This window comes from Epinephelus fuscoguttatus, linkage group LG8 (genome assembly GCF_011397635.1).
Source record: "Epinephelus fuscoguttatus linkage group LG8, E.fuscoguttatus.final_Chr_v1".
Taxonomy (NCBI): domain Eukaryota; kingdom Metazoa; phylum Chordata; class Actinopteri; order Perciformes; family Serranidae; genus Epinephelus; species Epinephelus fuscoguttatus.
Window position 1 is genome coordinate 10,160,830 of NC_064759.1, and position 16,557 is coordinate 10,177,386.

General features: G+C 40.6%; 1 protein-coding gene and 1 long non-coding RNA gene across 3 annotated transcripts in view; one reads left to right on the top strand and one right to left on the bottom strand.

Moving 5' to 3' along the window:
- Positions 1 to 16,557, bottom strand: part of pear1 (platelet endothelial aggregation receptor 1) — a 90,330-nt gene that overhangs the window by 3,761 nt on the left and 70,012 nt on the right. Inside the window, exons 13-22 of one of the 2 annotated variants that reach the window (XM_049582831.1) lie at positions 14,850 to 14,952; positions 13,579 to 13,731; positions 13,357 to 13,488; positions 13,068 to 13,199; positions 11,564 to 11,680; positions 11,107 to 11,325; positions 7,217 to 7,326; positions 6,843 to 6,969; positions 4,178 to 4,240; positions 3,765 to 3,959 (exon numbers count right to left, since the gene is read on the bottom strand). In XM_049582831.1, the coding sequence (XP_049438788.1) occupies positions 3,765 to 3,959; positions 4,178 to 4,240; positions 6,843 to 6,969; positions 7,217 to 7,326; positions 11,107 to 11,325; positions 11,564 to 11,680; positions 13,068 to 13,199; positions 13,357 to 13,488; positions 13,579 to 13,731; positions 14,850 to 14,952 (1,351 nt within the window). The remainder of the gene's footprint in view (positions 1 to 3,764; positions 3,960 to 4,177; positions 4,241 to 6,842; positions 6,970 to 7,216; positions 7,327 to 11,106; positions 11,326 to 11,563; positions 11,681 to 13,067; positions 13,200 to 13,356; positions 13,489 to 13,578; positions 13,732 to 14,849; positions 14,953 to 16,557) is intronic. The other variant, XM_049582832.1, reaches the window with a different exon arrangement.
- Positions 8,357 to 16,557, top strand: part of LOC125892712 (uncharacterized) — a 40,833-nt gene continuing 32,632 nt past the window's right edge. Inside the window, exons 1-2 of the long non-coding RNA XR_007449777.1 lie at positions 8,357 to 9,046; positions 11,575 to 11,694. This is a non-coding gene — a long non-coding RNA (uncharacterized LOC125892712). The remainder of the gene's footprint in view (positions 9,047 to 11,574; positions 11,695 to 16,557) is intronic.

The window sequence follows — 16,557 nt, forward strand, 5'->3', positions numbered from 1 at the left end:
AACTCTTATTCCACTGCGTTTCCTCTCTTCATCTTTTCCTTTAGAGCAAACTGTTTTTGATTTTATCAAATTTTCATGTTTCAGCAACTGGTTTTGGTTATTTTTCTTCCTGGTGCTGCAAATAGATCACACCTGTGCACTGTCTGGTTATAGTACTGAGACTGCTTTGAACTGGTTAGTTGCAGGGTGGTACAGAGCACTCGCTGAAAAATCTTATTTTCATGCTTCTAATTCGATCGTGACCCAGACTCGACTGGTGGGTTTTAAGATTATAGTTGTCTAAATCAGTCCTGACTAAAGCTCTACAACAAAGGGTTTAGTTTAGAGGGATTTACTGTGTGACTGTACCTGTTTTAATGCACAGAGTGTTGATGATTTAACCTTTGTTAATCTGCATTTTAAAGCAAATCCTCACACAAAGCACCTTTACATAAAATCAAGAATTAACCGATATGTAAGACTGATGAGATGTAAATGTATTCATCCTTACATACTGTATGTATAGAAACTTGGATTTGGAAGCAATGAGAGCATGAATGACTAGTAACACTTAATCTAAACCTCTCAATATATAAACACTTACTATGACACACTGTAACGTAGATGCAAGCAGACTCAAGTGTTTATTTATGTTTTTGCCAATAACTCCTCCTCATCAACAGATAATAAATGACAATATATAAAACACAGTTTTAATATTTTTAAAATGTATAATTGTTGAGAAAAAGAAGAAGAAGAAGAAGACATTAATACCCTGGGAGAAATTTAGTTTACACATGCACAAACAGGACTTAAACATGCATTGAATGGGGAGATGTCAGGGTGAGGGGGTTGCCCATGGACAGGCGCGCCGGGCAGTTGGGAGTTCGGTCTTGCTTGAGGGCACCTCTGCAATGCCCAGGAGACAAACTGGCACCTCTCCAGCCACCAGTCCACACTCCATATTTGATCTACATGGGGACTTGAACCCAAGGTGCAGCCGGAGGGGAGCAGGCACTGGGGTGGTTTCCTGCCGAGTGTGAAGCTGTCGGGATGAGAGTCAGTAACCTCCAAATCTGAGGCCTTGGCTCTCTGCTGGAAACCAGTGGACTGCCCCCTCTGGGTTGGGGGAGAGTTACTGCCTGAAGCAAGGGAGTTTAAGTATCTCAGGGTTTTGTTGATGAGTGAGAGTAGAATGGAGCGTGAGATGGATCGGCAGTTTGGTGCAGTGTCTGCAGTGATGCAGGCACTGTGCCGGACCATCATGGTGAAGAGGGAGCTGAGCTTTTGATTCGATCTGGTCCATCCACGTTCCAACCCTCACCTATGGTCATGAGCTCTGGGTAGTGACTGAAAGAATGAGATCACGGATACAAGTGGCCGCAATGAGTTTGCTCCTGGCGTGGCTGGTCTCAGCCTTGGAGATAGGGTGAGGAACTCGGAGTAGAGCTGCTGCTCCTTCACATCGAAAGGGGTCAGTTGAGGTTGTTCGGGCATCTGATCAGGATCCTACTGAGCACCTCCTGTAAGAGGGGTTTCAGGCACGTCCCACTGGTAGGAGGCCCCGGGGCAGACCCAAAACACACTGAAGGGATTACATATCTCATCTGGCCTGGGAACGCCTTGTTGTCCCCCAGGAGGAGCTGGGAAGCGTTGCTGGGGAGAGGGACATCTGGGGTGCTTTGTTTGGCCTGCTGTCCCTGCAACCCAGCCCAGGACAAGTGGTTGAAAATGGATGGATGGATGGATGGATGAAGGTAATGTTTTCTGCCAAGTCCTAACACCATCTTAAAGTCTTAAACAATCAGATACAAAAGGACCCTGGTTCAGTGAACACATGATGATCCAAAAAAACAAGTTTTTAACATCAAATCACTGATTTTAGAGTTTATTATCACAAAATGTTGGGCCCCTTATTAAATGACAGGGGCAAAGCTGTCTTAATATATATGTTTTTCTATCATTAACCACAGTCTTCTGCTTCCAATAGACTGAGTGTAAATAACTGTTATTGATGTAGGGGAGTGCTATTTTCTCTCCATTTTCCTCCCCTGAATTGCTCCAAATCAGTGATGCTCCACTTCACTTGAGGAAAAGAGGCTGACCTTGAGCCAATATTGCCATTAATCAAATGCTTTGATTCTCCTAACCTACACCAACACGTGTTTCCCATAATCATTTATTAGTCTGACTTCACGCTGATGTATCGCTGGTGTCCACAGTAAAAAGCAGGACTAATAAAAGAGCATCCTCTCTGCTGCTCTTCCTCTTCCCTGTAAAGATTCACCAGGCGCTGCCTTCAGGATGCCTGTCCACCCCGTCTGTCAGAGCACTGGTCCTGTTCTAATGTTTGACTGATCGCGACTTTAAAAGAAACTTAATGAGTTTTTCATTTTGGGGTGAACATTATTTTAAGTCTGAGCTTTCTAAGATTTAGGTCGACACGTGTGCTGGGTCTGATTTTGATTAAAGGAGGAAGTAAGGATAATTTTGTGTTTATGTTTTGCTGTTTCAAAGAGCTGCACTATTGCAGCTGACATTTTACCAAATTTAAACCAACTTAAACATTAAAAAATAGAAATCTTTACTACAGCCGCCCCTGAATTTCTAGCAAGATATACCTGCCTGTTGTGGATGTTTATTTCAAAACCTTTTGTTACTAGTTTGCATATTGAGATTATTAATATAATGTACACTCACCGCCCACTTTATTAGGTACACCTGTTCAACTGCTTGTTAATACAAATAGCTAATCAGCCAATGATAGAAAGGCAACAGGAAGTCAAATTACCACTGGTTACAACCACGGTCTGCAGAAGACCATCTCTGAACCAACAACACCTTGTCCAACCTTGAAGCAGATGGGCTACAGCAGCAGAAGACCACACCAGGTGCCACTCCTGTCAGCTAACAACAGGAAACTGAGGCTACAGTTCACACAGGCTCACCAAAACTGGACAATAGAAGATTGGAAAAATGTTGCCTGGTCTGATGAGTCTGGATTTCTGCTGCCACATTCAGATGGTAGGGTCAGAATTTGGTGTAAATATGAAAGCATGGATCCATCCTGCCTTGTATCAACGGTTCAGGCTGCTGCTGGTGGTGTAATGGTGTGGGGGAGATTTTCTTAGTACCAACTGAGCATGGTTTAAACACCACAGCCTACCTGAGTATTGTTGCTGACCGTGTCCATCCCTTTATGACCACAGTGTACTCATCTTCTGATGGCTACTTCCAGCAGGATAACACACCATGTCACAAAGCTCAAATCATCTCAAACTGGTTTCTTGAATATGACAATGAGTTCACTGTACTCCAATGGCCTCCACAGTCACACAGCACCTTTGGGATATGGTGGAACGGGAGACTCACATCATGGATGTGCAGCCGACAAATCTGCAGCAACTGTGTGATGCTATCATGTCAATATGGACCAAAATCTCTACAGAATGTTTCCAGCACCTTGTTGAATCTATGCCACCAAGAATTAAGGCAGTTATGAAGGCAAAAAGGGGTCCAACCCAGTACTAGCAAGATACTGAACACCAAGTTGCTCCTGATAGCTGTTACATCAGTGTGTGTGAATGGTTACTGAGTAGCAGGTGACGCCTTGTGTGGTAGCCTCAGCCACCAGCGTGTGAATGGGTGTGATGTGTAGTGTAAAGCACCTTGAGTGGTCAGGAGACTGGAGAAGAGAATGGGAAAAACATGGATGTGAACTACCTTTTTTGGTTGTGAAAACTCATCAGTATATGTTGCTGAAGGAGGTGTAAGGTGTTGCTCACCTCTGCGTAAGGTGGCCGTGTTGAAAGGTGGTGGGCTGATCTCAGTGTAGGCTCTCTCTCTGGGCACGGCTGACTTCATCTCCATGTAACTGCTCTCTGGGGGGCAGAAGGGCAGGCCGGGCAGGTCCTTGATGGTGGCGTAGGGATTCTCGCTGTTCAGAGAGCTGCTGCTCACCGCCACCGCGTCCTTCAGCTCTGTCACCACACAGGACGCAAAGAGAGAGAAGTTAGAGCACATGTGGAGAGTCAGAAACATGTGGCACAGCAGCAGGATCAAGGTCAGTCGACAGTCTGTACAATCTTTGCACCCACAGTTAAATGTAGCACCGTCTTGCTGATGTAGCTTTGGTGATCCTAATTCTCAGTAGCAGGTAATAGGAGAGGAAAAATGTGAAAACAGAGTGATAAAGTACCTTTGTTGTAATATTTTCCAAGGCTGGCACTGTAGCTGTAGCTGCGATCGATTCCAAAAGCTCCTGTAAACAATAAAAGACAAATCCTGGCGTCTTTATTTTCATTTATGGCAAACTAATCAAAAGCAGATAATCCGCTTTGGAAACCTGCAAAATAAATACCAGGTGAGTGAACGCTGGCAGCACAACTGCCAGCGTTATGAAGTCCTTATTGTTTTTATTGTCTCATATCAAATGTGCATTGATGACTGAGAGGATTTTCTGTCCAAAGGAAATGTGATGGTTGATAAACTTTGATGTGTCGACTGTAAAAAAAAAAAAAGAGAACTTTCTAAGTTTCCTCCTGCAGCTGTTACTGCGTGTTTCTGACCTGTATTTACACTCCTGTGATTTAACCCTTTCAGGTATAGGACAGCTAGTTAAAAGCCATTTCCTTGTATATGCATGAATTTTGATGCTATAGTTGCATTTAAGTCACTACAGTGGACCCCAGTGTGTCATGCCATATACTGCCGCTCACTGGCCAGGTGTTGTAACTGCAACACAAATCTCTGGAAACCAAGATGGCTGACAGAGTGCAAGAAATGTTGTGCAGCTCAAGAATATCTTGCCAATCCTCCTTTAATAGGAGACCCTGGCAGGTAAATAATATCTGGAAAACTCATGTAACATCTAATGAGTATTACAGCTGTTAAATTTTCCAAATATTGATTATATGTTGGGAGGAAATTACAATTTATCATCTGTCGACTAAACTGGGCATTATTCATTACTGGCTGTATTTCAGCTGCAATTAAAACTATTACTGCGACTTTGTTGTTCTTGAAAATACTGCAGTGACTTTTTATGGCTGTAAATCAATTGATTTATGTTATTAGAAGGTAATGTGCAGTTTTTGTAACAGAAACAATATTTGGACAATATTTTTGCAAATAATGATCCCTGGAAAAATGATATAGTTCAACAGGAGGAGGTTGGTGGGGGCTGACAGCTGATATTTTTAGTAGTATTCAATGACTTTATGAGAGGTTATTTTATTGTTAAACACAAACAAATTCAGTGTTTTCCCACTGTAAGGTTCATCTGTCCTGGTGATAAAACTGCTGGACACTATGACTGTAACTCAGTATCAACAGAGGAAAAATTTGCTAGCTGCTAGGCTAATTATGCAATGTAAAATTGCTTAGATAATATTGGGTGATTAGCAAAAACCAGCTGTTTTGTCTCTGAACCTTGACAGTTATTACTGAGCCAAACTTTATACTTTTGCCAAATGATCTTGTGTCCATGTTTTATAGCTGTTGGGAGACGTTTGTCCTCAGGGTTTTAAGCCAGATAGCTCTGAAGTTTTAGGAAAAGGATCATGGTTTGGGTTAAAATAAAAAGATTTCTTCCATAAAGAGCTCTCTGGCTAAAAGCTCTGAAAGCAAACTTATCCAGTGTGCTGTTTTATGTGTGTTGGTGGAGTCAGTTTACAGTAAACTTAACTGCACTTATAGGAGCAGTGTGTAGGATTTAAGGGGATTCAGTGGCATGTAGCAGTGAGGACTGCATCTGAAACTTCACCTGGTTAGAATTCCTTTAGTGTTCATTGTTCAGGAGGTTTTACCAGGAGCCGAATTATCTGCAGAGGTCTTTTCCTCTCCAAAACAGACATGGGGTGTCATATATAAAACAGTGCGTGGGATCCATACTAAAAATGTATGTATGGAAAAAATATTTGACCGTTTCTACTGTCAGGCTCATATATCACTACTTTCTCATGGGAAGTGTCGTACGCCTCTTGCAGGCCTTGTTTTGTGCGTATGCAATGTTTATACATAAGACTCCAGGTGAGTTAAGCAGTAAAAACACTGAATAAAGCAGTACCACATGTTGTTTCTATGCTGCTCATTGCGGAGAGGCTTCTTACTACAGTGGCCGACACAAAAATGCAGATGGCCCACTCTAGAGCCAGTGTTTGGTTTGTCCATTCTGGGCTACTGTAGAAACATGGTGGTGCAACATGGCGATCTCTGTGGCAAGGACCCGCTCCCTATGTAGATATAAACGGCTCATTCTAAGTAAGCGAAAACACAATGATTCTTATTTTTAGGTGATTATACAATAAATAAAACATACTAAATATATTATATTCCATTTTTTGCCAATATATCCCCCTCAATTTTACACCCTGGACCTTTAACAAATTATTTACAATTATTTATGAGCTGATTTTATCTTTACGGGCCAAGGGCAGAAAACAAAGTAGTGGCAGCTTCCTCTGTTACCAATTGTGTTAAACAGTCATATCATATTGTTGCATATTGATCACAGACCCCTGAAATGATATATTGAGGTTGACTTTGTGATAGCGGCACATATCATATTGTCTCAAGAACTGATATAATATCATATCCTGATTAAACTAGTAATTTACACCCCTTCACAGAATAAGGAAATACTTTCAGCAGGAGGTTATATCAGCAGTAAATTGGAGGTTTCACAGATTATCTTTTATGCTGCTGTGGTCAGGAGGTCAGGAAATCAACTCCTTACTTTTATTAGCTTGTAAATGTTAATCCACTTATTTCATTCTGCTCTAATGCTGCAGGGCTCTCCTCTAAGTGGATAAAGTAACTGTTCCTGAATGTGAATCACGCAGTGGAAAGTCACCCGGACGGACCTGAGTCTTTGCGGGGCTCGTGGTGTTTCCAGTCTGCAGGCAGAGTGGCGTTGCTCTCAACCCCAAACAGGCCCCGCCTCTCCCTCTCCATGTTTTTCACGCTGCAGAACAGCTGGTTATTGGTGTTCTGTATGACACACAGAATAGTAAACCAATCAGAAATCATCAATGCAAAGAAACTCTACCGGGTTAATATGACATAAAATCTTAACAGCTGTGACTTCCTGGGTCAACATTTAATGGTTAATGAGTTTAGTTGTTGTTGACCGGATGAGTTACATGTTTGTCACAGTGCTGCACTACAGTTGCCGTGAGGCCCGAAAACTGCCTGAAGTATCAGATGACTGCGCCGATGTAACAGAGGTGACATTCACCTTGATGGTGCGGTCATGGTTGTTGGGGAGGTGTGGCAGTGGAGGCCTGTTCTGGCTCAGTGTGTGATAGCTGGGGTTGGAGTAGTAGTGGTGGTAACTGTGAGGAACATCTGTAGGCCAAAACAAACACACGGAGTCACGTCTGCTGCAAGTAAATTACCTCAAGGTCAATAAAATGCACCTCTGTGGAAGACTAATTACCAAAACACAACAGCGGGATAAAACTAAAACCACATTGTGACCAAGAATAACTATAAAAACATCAAAATATGTTTTAAGTATTTCATTTAAAAATGATGAATATCCTCTAAAGTAAACTGTTACCTAAAGTTCACACATTGATGTTTGCAATTATTTCACTTTATAATATTTAACTCTTTTGTAGGTACATCAGTGCTCAGTATTATCAGTGCTACTTGCCTCAATTTAAAATTATAACTAATTGAAAAGGACCAAATTTTTTTTTACACCCCCAGGGAAAATTGTGGTTCATTAAAGTCACTCTGATACCAAGCATAGAGAATTATAGAGATAGAAATGAGGACGCAGTATGTAAAAATATAAAAATAAAATATGTGGAATATGCCTCAGTGTTGACACTAGTATGTAAGATATTCAAAATAGAAAATATGACCAATGTGCTGAGTATGTTAAGTGTGTGAAAATATAAATATATGTGCCTTATCTCACAGTACAATATAAAACTAGTATCGGCTTATGCTTTTGTGAAAACATAATGAGATTTATAAAATGCACCACAGAGCACCATAGGACACCGGCATTTGGACTTTTTAACCCACTGCGTTTATAATTCATAATTATCTATTGGGTGCAAATATTCAACTGTGAAATATTCCTCACCTCTTGAATGTATATATTAATTCAACATAACATGCACAAGGCTGCACGCATTTTTTATGCTTACTCTAATTCTATTGTTGTTCATTCTACTGATGGATATATTGTAGTTAAATATTCACACTTACAGCCTCAGCACAGTGGCGATATATTTTATTTTTATATCTTAAGTACAAGTGTTAGACAAGGTAGCATTATGCACATTTCATTTCTACTTTACTTTTTTATTTTACTTTTTTCATACTCTTACTTCTTATAATTCTCTATTCTTTATGTCGGAGCAACTGTAACAAACCATAATTTCCCCTCTGGGCTTAATAAATTACTTCTGATTCTCATTATAAGAATTGTCATCCAGAGTTTGGGAAACACAAGCACTTTGCAATGGTCTTACTTGTAAAAACATCTGATATGTCATCGATAAATGTCAAATAATTTCAATTAAAAATGTCAGGCATTGCACCTTTAGTCTCTTGAATGAAAGTCAGACAAGCCTAGGCAATATTCAAGCTAATGTTTATGTAGTCTAGCCTGGTTTAGTTCAGTTTTGAAGGAAACTATATTGTAATGTCAGGCTGAATTACAGGGAAATATGTACAAAGTGCCTCACAAATCATGTCAAAAAAATTAAATTTGATAGTTTATTTATGTAAATGTGTAGTTGTCTGACTGTAATCACATTTGGCTATCTTTTCTGCAGTCACAGTAAAAATCAAAATGTGGTTTTATATGATTAAAAGAAGGAGAAAGTGGTGGAATATGTGAAATGCTCCTTTTCCTGTCTGCTGCTGTGGGGGCATGTATGTGTTTGATTGACAGCTGCTGACAGGCTCAGCTCCGCAGGTGAAGGTGAATAAACAAACAAACATGCCTGTAAATAAACAGCTCATGGACAGGCAGCGTGTTGTCAGCAGTGGTGTAAAATAATAATGACCACACCAGCGTCTGAATGGCCCGGGGTGACATTAGCAGGTAAGTTTAAATGCTGTTTAATGAGAGGTAAGTTAGCTAGCCGGCTAACTTGAGTTAGCTGTAGCAGTTAGCCTCTCATCCAAAAGGACATGACCTGTGTTCCTGTGTGTAAGTTAGCTGAAGGTCCGGTGTGTAGGATTTAGGGCAGTATTATCAGAAATAAAATGTAAGATTCATAATTATGTTTTCATTAGTGGATAATAATTAGAAACTAAGAATTGTTGTTACTTTAGAATGAGCCGTTTATACAGTAACGCTATACAAGAGTAAGCTAGCGGGTCGTCCTGGGAGTCCGCCATGTTGTTTCTACAGTAGTCAGAACAGAGATGAAACACTGTGGCTTTGTCCAAACTTCCACCTTTGACTTCCACACCAACATGATATTTATAGGGCTAAAACAGTATGTGAGATTTCATAGTATGTCCAAAACCTTCTCATGAAGCAAACAGTATGTAAGTTTAACCAGCAAAATATCACAGTACAGTACAGGTGTAAATTTCCCACAATGCAGTGCGCTAGACAACAATTTTAATAGCTATGTCTCAATTCAGGGGCCTGAAAACGGTCTGTCAGCCTGAAATATATGAAACGGCGGTGTCTCTGGCAGTGAATCATCTCCTCAAGTATTCAGTTAAATATATAACAATCTCTGGGTCCATGATTTAGGGTTAACTAACTTACTAGCTTACCTCTTCTTTCGTCAAGTGCAACTGGTTGCTAGGTAACTGGAACGCCAACAGGTTGCGGTGAGAACAGTTGGTGATGCAACCAGGAAATCAGACCAGACTGTCCCATTTTGGAGACCGTTTGGTTTGGCTAATGCAGCCTTCAAAGGACGTGGCCGACCTAGACCGCGAAGGCCGCGTCCTTTGAAGGCTGCTGCGCCTGAATTGAGACACAGCTAATGACAGACGGCAACCAAGACAGCTCTGTAGCGTCAACAACGCTTGGATTTAAGTGTAAGTCTGTAAGAACTGTAAGATCACTTTGCTAGGTGCCATATAGTCTTAAATGTAATTTCAAATTACAGGTAAAATTTGTGTGGCATGGGTTACCATGTTTCGTGTCCATCGAACACAGGGCCCTGTTCAATCCCATGAAAGATGCACAGTGCGAATAAAGCCAAAACACTTAAAACCGATACACAGATGTAAAGGCAAATCCACATAAATTGAAATAAAGTAACATCAAATATACCAGGGGTCAACATGAATAAACATAAAGTAACTTATGTGAAGACATTAAATTGGGAGTCTCTCAGATTTAATAGCCTTTTTTTTCAGGCTGAAGTTGTTGTCTTAATATCTAGCTTCATGTCATTATTGAAAACTTGAATTGCAGTTTTGCTTTAGCTAATTTACAGAAAATAGTCTTTTTCATAGATTGTGTTGAAGCTGGAAGAAATAAAAACAAAAAAACAGAAAAACCCAGAAACTGCAAATGATTGAATTAATGATTTTAAATGAAACCTCTTTAGCATTATTGACCAAAAAGAAGATTTGTTGGAGAGTCCAAACTTTTTTGTTTACACAACTATTCCAGAAAGCTTATCCAGGAGAAACAGAAACAAAATTATATTGAAAGAGAGCAAGAGACAGGTTAAAGCACACTCTTCCAACAGGTGAGTCAGCTACGTCAGTAGAATCAAAATCAAGAACAGAAGCTGATATACAGCCATTAGAGGGCAGATACATTATCATTATTTTAAGGTTTCTTTAACATGCTGTAGCGTCGTGTTTCTTATGTATTAAAAATCTGAACATTCATAATTTTAGTGAGAGAACATGTGTTTAAGTATCAATGTGCTATTTTCCTGAGCCATTCTAAAAACATTAGTTACTTAATGTAGGTTACTTTATGATGATGTTGCTACACATAAGCCCCCAGCCCGCCTAATGTGCCTCCTTGTGACTGAGCCTTCTTTGAGAAGAGATATCTTTCTTCCAAATTAGCTATATATTGCTCTGTCCTCCTAAACGACACAGAAGCTGAGCTGCTGTGGACACCACATTATTTCGTTGTGGAAAGTCAAACAATAACACAAACTGACACTGACGTACCTGGAACGGCGTATTCAGAGTTGACTGTGCTTCTGGTGGAGAAGGACACGGTCGGCGTGTTGTTCTGTTTGTCCTTCTGCCTGCGGCGGTAAAGCAGCAGCAGAGCCAGCAGTAAGACCACCAGGATGACGAGCACGACGATGCCGCTGATGGCTCCCCACGACTCCCTCTCACCAGGAGGAAGGGGGACCATGACGCTCCCTGACTGCTCAGAGGAGTCTGTCAAACAGGAGGTGGAAGGAGAAAGTACAGCAGCTTTCATTAACCTTTTAACTCTGAGATGGAACAAGGACAGCACGACATGAAGCTTTTATCCTCAACTTTTTAAGAAAAAGGCTGACTTCAGTCACAGTGGGTTAATATAGGCCAAAGACGAGAGGCAGATTGATGTGTGCAGTCAGTTTAAGTGTATTACTGTAGCTCCTACATTGATGGGAAAACCTGTTTGTCTCTATACCTTCTTTACAGTCCTCTCCTTCACACACACAGTCTCCAGTAAAGCGGTCACAGCTGAGGTTGGGCGAACAGGAGCAGGTCTGAGTGCAGAATGGACCGAAGCGACCTGGACTACAGGCTGGAAAACACAAGGTACATGTCACATCCATGCATTAGACACATGTAACAAGTATTTAACTTCGGCGCAAAGATAACACTGCTCCATGATAAATAGTGGAAGTGGGTGTCATGCTGATTAGTTGATCAGCACAACACTACTATACGCAAGAAGGCTTTGGGATGATTTTGCAAAGACTGGAGATCTTGGTGGAAAATGTGCAGCCAAACTCCCTTTAAGAAATATGACATATTTACAACTCCTTGCGTGTCCGAGAAAACGCATAACCCTAGAAACACAGGATAAAAGGCATCATATGACGACGGTGTTCTTGTCAATTCTGCATCAATATATTGCATATAGGTAAAACATTTTTGCGTATAAAATTTACATTTCGATTTTGTCGCCTCAACTCGTTACCAGCCTCTGTTGGTTAGCTGCACTATTTTAGTGGGAGGAGACCATGGGAGTGAGGGGCGAATCATTAAGAAGTTGCTAAAATAAGTTGGTTGATGGATCAGATACACTCTGAATTAAACACCGAGCCTTGTTCACTCCACAACACCACCAGTTTATCCTCCTATTCTACAGTACGAGAGAAACGAGACACATTCTTGCGGCTTCCCAGAGTCCCCTCCATGTTCACTGTCTACACAGTTTGCTGCTTCCTGTTTGGTGCTGGAGAGAGCAGAGCTATTGGTTGCTGACAGTGTTTACATCATTAAACAAGCCAAGAATAAAAACGTAAGATAATATTAAACATGTTTCATTTATCGTCAAGACGAGAAAAAGGCTGATTAAAGAAAGCTTCAACTGAGTTTTATGACCACCTTACACTAAACAAACAACATCACGAGAGTGCGCAACAACTACGATAAAACTCCTATGATTTTATTCCGATATTGGAAACTTGTCTGCGACAGCGAAATTGCTTAAAATGTCCGGCATAATCTGCAGCAATCTGTGTAATCAATAAAACGTTTCAGTCAGTTTTCTTTGTCTTATTGGATAATAACCTTAATATGTTTTGGCTGCTGGACAAATATAACACTATTTCTGACGTTTTATACATTAAGTGATTAACTGACCCCCCCCCCCCCCCCCCCCCCCACTCCAAATTTATCCATGATGGAAATAATTGTTAGCTACAGCATTATTAGACTATACATACGTCAAGCAAAACAATAACATTTAAGAGGGCACGCATGACAACTGTTTGTGACGACAATTGCTCCTGCGCTCATAACACCACTAAGATAATAACACTAAAGGTCATTCTTGGATGTGATGTTGTGATTGATGCAGCAATCAGCTGTATTCCGCTCTCAGCAGACACATTTCATGTCAGTCTTGGGACACTGCCTGCAGAATATGCTCTTTCCTAGTTGCTATATGATGTTGTACTCACGTATGGAGCAGTCAGTGGCCGTCCAGCCGGGCAAACATTCACAGTGACCATCCCGGTGATCGCATGTGGAGTTGTTGGCACAGTTAACACACACTTCAGAGCAGTGTTTGCCGTAGTAGCCAGCTGGACAAACTGTGAAACACACAATGTCATTTTTTAAAATTACCTGCAACAGATTATATTGAAACTGAATGCAGACAGTTTCTATAACATCTGTGCCGTGTGCATGTGTGTTGAAGGAGTTTGGACGATTTGCACATGGGTGATATATATTGATGTTAACGCAAACCTTGATCACAGTTGGGTCCAGTGTGTCCAGGTAGGCAATCACACTCTCCTGTCACATGGTGGCAGCGGTACGACTGGCCACAGGATGGGCAAGACATACTGCACTGGTCACCGTACATACCAACTCTGCATTCTGGGAGACGAGAATAATCAGTAACACAATCAATCCAGTACACTTCTGGTTTTTATCAGATTTTGTCAGCTGATTGACAGTAACACTCACTGTTCTGGCAGGTGACTCCCCAGAATCCTGGGCGACACACACACGCTCCATTTTCCCTCAAGCAGGTGTCACTGTTGGGGCAATGCTTGAAACAGGTGTGGTTACAGTGGCGCCCCCACAGGCCCTCCGAACATGGCTCACTGCAGCGAGAACCTTGAAGGGAAAAAATGGAGAGTGGATGAAAGGAGAAGCACAGGCCCACTCTCACGGGCAAATTCACAAGAGAATGAAAAGAATGGATTGCAGCTGCTGATAGCACCACGGATTGTGCGTCACTTATCGCTATCTGCTCTGTCTTATGCCCAGTTCAGACCAGAGATTCACGACAAGACGAGCTGAAACAAGCAACTACTGGCAATGTGCCGTTCTGCAACGTTCTAAAAACCTGCCGGTTCACACCAGTGACACTAGATGGGACGGTGTATCATCTCTGTGCAACAACTCTCTGTACTTATGTCCTGATTTGCAGCTTTTCAGGTGTATTTTGTGGCTGAATATAATTTGTAGCTTCTTAAAATATGAATAAGGATCGTGATGGTGAGATACTGGCTACAGCTGCATTTGCAGTAGTGATGAAACGGTGAAAAACAGAAACAAAATGAGCATCAGATGAACTGTATTCATAATAAATACGCCACAATAATATAAATAACCAGCGCCAATTGGGCGGGGCATAAGCTCATACAGTGAGGAGCAGCAGTGACCCACCGTCCAACTCCGACACACCGGATGGAAACAGAGGGCTCAATGGGGACTGAGCACCTGCGGCAGCAAGCAAACGCGCTGCCTGCGGTCATATTGACTTGACCAGCGGACTTCACTACAAGCTGATTGGCTGTAGAAACAGGTGACATGCTTTACGTTCTTAAACCAGCCGCCAGCGATTTGACCAGCTGAGTTGCAGGTGACATCATCAGGCCAGCTCACACCACTGCAACTTTTCTTTGCAAGGGTTTCATCTGGTTGCAAATCTTGGGTCTGAACTGGTCTGATCCTGTAAAGCTTTTAAAATGAAAACTAACAGCTGCAGGGAAAGTAAAAAAACCTCCAGTGGAAAAAATGTTTGTCAGTAATGTATTGTTGATTTGAAGTCACTGGGCAAAAATACACAACGTCACCGGTGGTCCAATTAGTCTTGAGAGCAGTACAATCCGAATCAAGGAGAGACAGAGTGGTTTAAAACCTGTGGCTCACTCAGCTCTGTTGGACCAGACTTATCTGTGGTACCAAAGCCAAGCTGGCAGCGACTCCAGGAGGACGTCATCACTTACCCCACCAACCTGGCAGACAGTGGCACTCCCCGGTGGTAGCTTGGCAGCCGTCGGCATGAACACAATCACACCTCTTCAGGCAGCCTGGCCCAAACGTGCCCATCTGCACATGTGAGCAAATGCCAACGGGCAAAGAATTGTCAGGGGAATCTCTTCAACATTCGGCCAGCTCAGTCAGAGTCAGACAAAATACTACACTGGCAATGTGTCGTTGTATGGACAGCCTGGTGGGTTGGCGTGGCAGAGACAAGAGGGGCACACGTCCAAGACCCAGATTAAAGCATACAGAGGGTGAGGTAAGGGATGAAAAACTGGACAGCACTTCTACAGAGTGTCCAATCAGAACCGACATGTTCTGTATAATTATCATCCTTATGATTTGTGTTAGTCTTATCAAAGATAGCAGCTCATTTGTCCACTCAGCTCGACATAGAATAAACATATAGTGCATTTTTCTCATCGTCTGCAGTGAATATTATTTTACAAAGTGGCATGTGTTTTCATGTATTACTGGGGCTTTAGTCCAAGACATTTTTGTGTTGTTTTGGGAATGGGGTGCTACACTTTTGGCGATAACCGTGACATTTAAAAATGAAATATTGATATCATGGTAATAATACACATGTGATAATATTGTGTAAATAATCCAGTGTGTCTTAAATAATTTGTTTCTGTCTGTTCTCGCTATGTCTCCTTCCCCCAACACCATCTGGCTGCCTTTTTACTGTCCATTAAGTGTGATTCTTGTTATTTTATTATAATTTATTTGTTAAAAAACATATAATAATCAAAGTTAAAGATTAATATGACTGATAGCATTATTTTATTTATGTATTTATTTTATGTCATTTTGCAGTAGTATCATTGTCGTGAACTCTTTTGGCCACGATATCGTGTAATCACCAGTCCCATATGTAAGACAAACAGAGAAGAAGTCGGAGGATTAACACGTTCAAATCTGTTTATCAAAATGTTGCACCCTACTGTGGTCATTACACCTCCATTTATTTCATTTTTTAAATATTTCTATTGTATTCTGTTTATGTATTTATATTTTATCTTAATATGTAGGTATGTATATATCGTATGTTTATATCTTACTATCAAATTGAGCGGCTTTTTTTTTTTGATGATGATGATGAAATTTTTATTATTTTCGCTATTATAACATCATCATTTTTGTAACAGGCCTGAGCTTGATGACATAATACACAGATGAATACTACTGTGAATAAATTAGTAAAATAATAAAGATAAAAGATAAAACACAGATGAATATTACTATAAGTAAAGTAGTAAAATAATAATAAAAAATAAAACAAAACAGATTAATATTACTCTAAATAAATTAGTAAAATAATAAAGATAAAAGATTAAAAAAACACATGAATATTACTATAAGTAAATTAGTAGAATAATAATAAAAAATAAAATAAAACAGTAAATAAAACACAAGTAAAATATATAATAAAAATCTCTAAAATAAAACAAATGCACAAATATCAAATAACATAAAATAGGGGACAAATAAATAGGTTTTGAAAATGATTTTAAAAAAATAATGGGGGTGTTATGATGGCTTTATAGTCATACACACACATTAATCATATAGAAATACATTTCACATATGTACAACTACTCTTAGATCACTGGGTAAGTGACTTATCAGTGGCTATCATACATTTATGAAACTGCTCTCATTTACTTA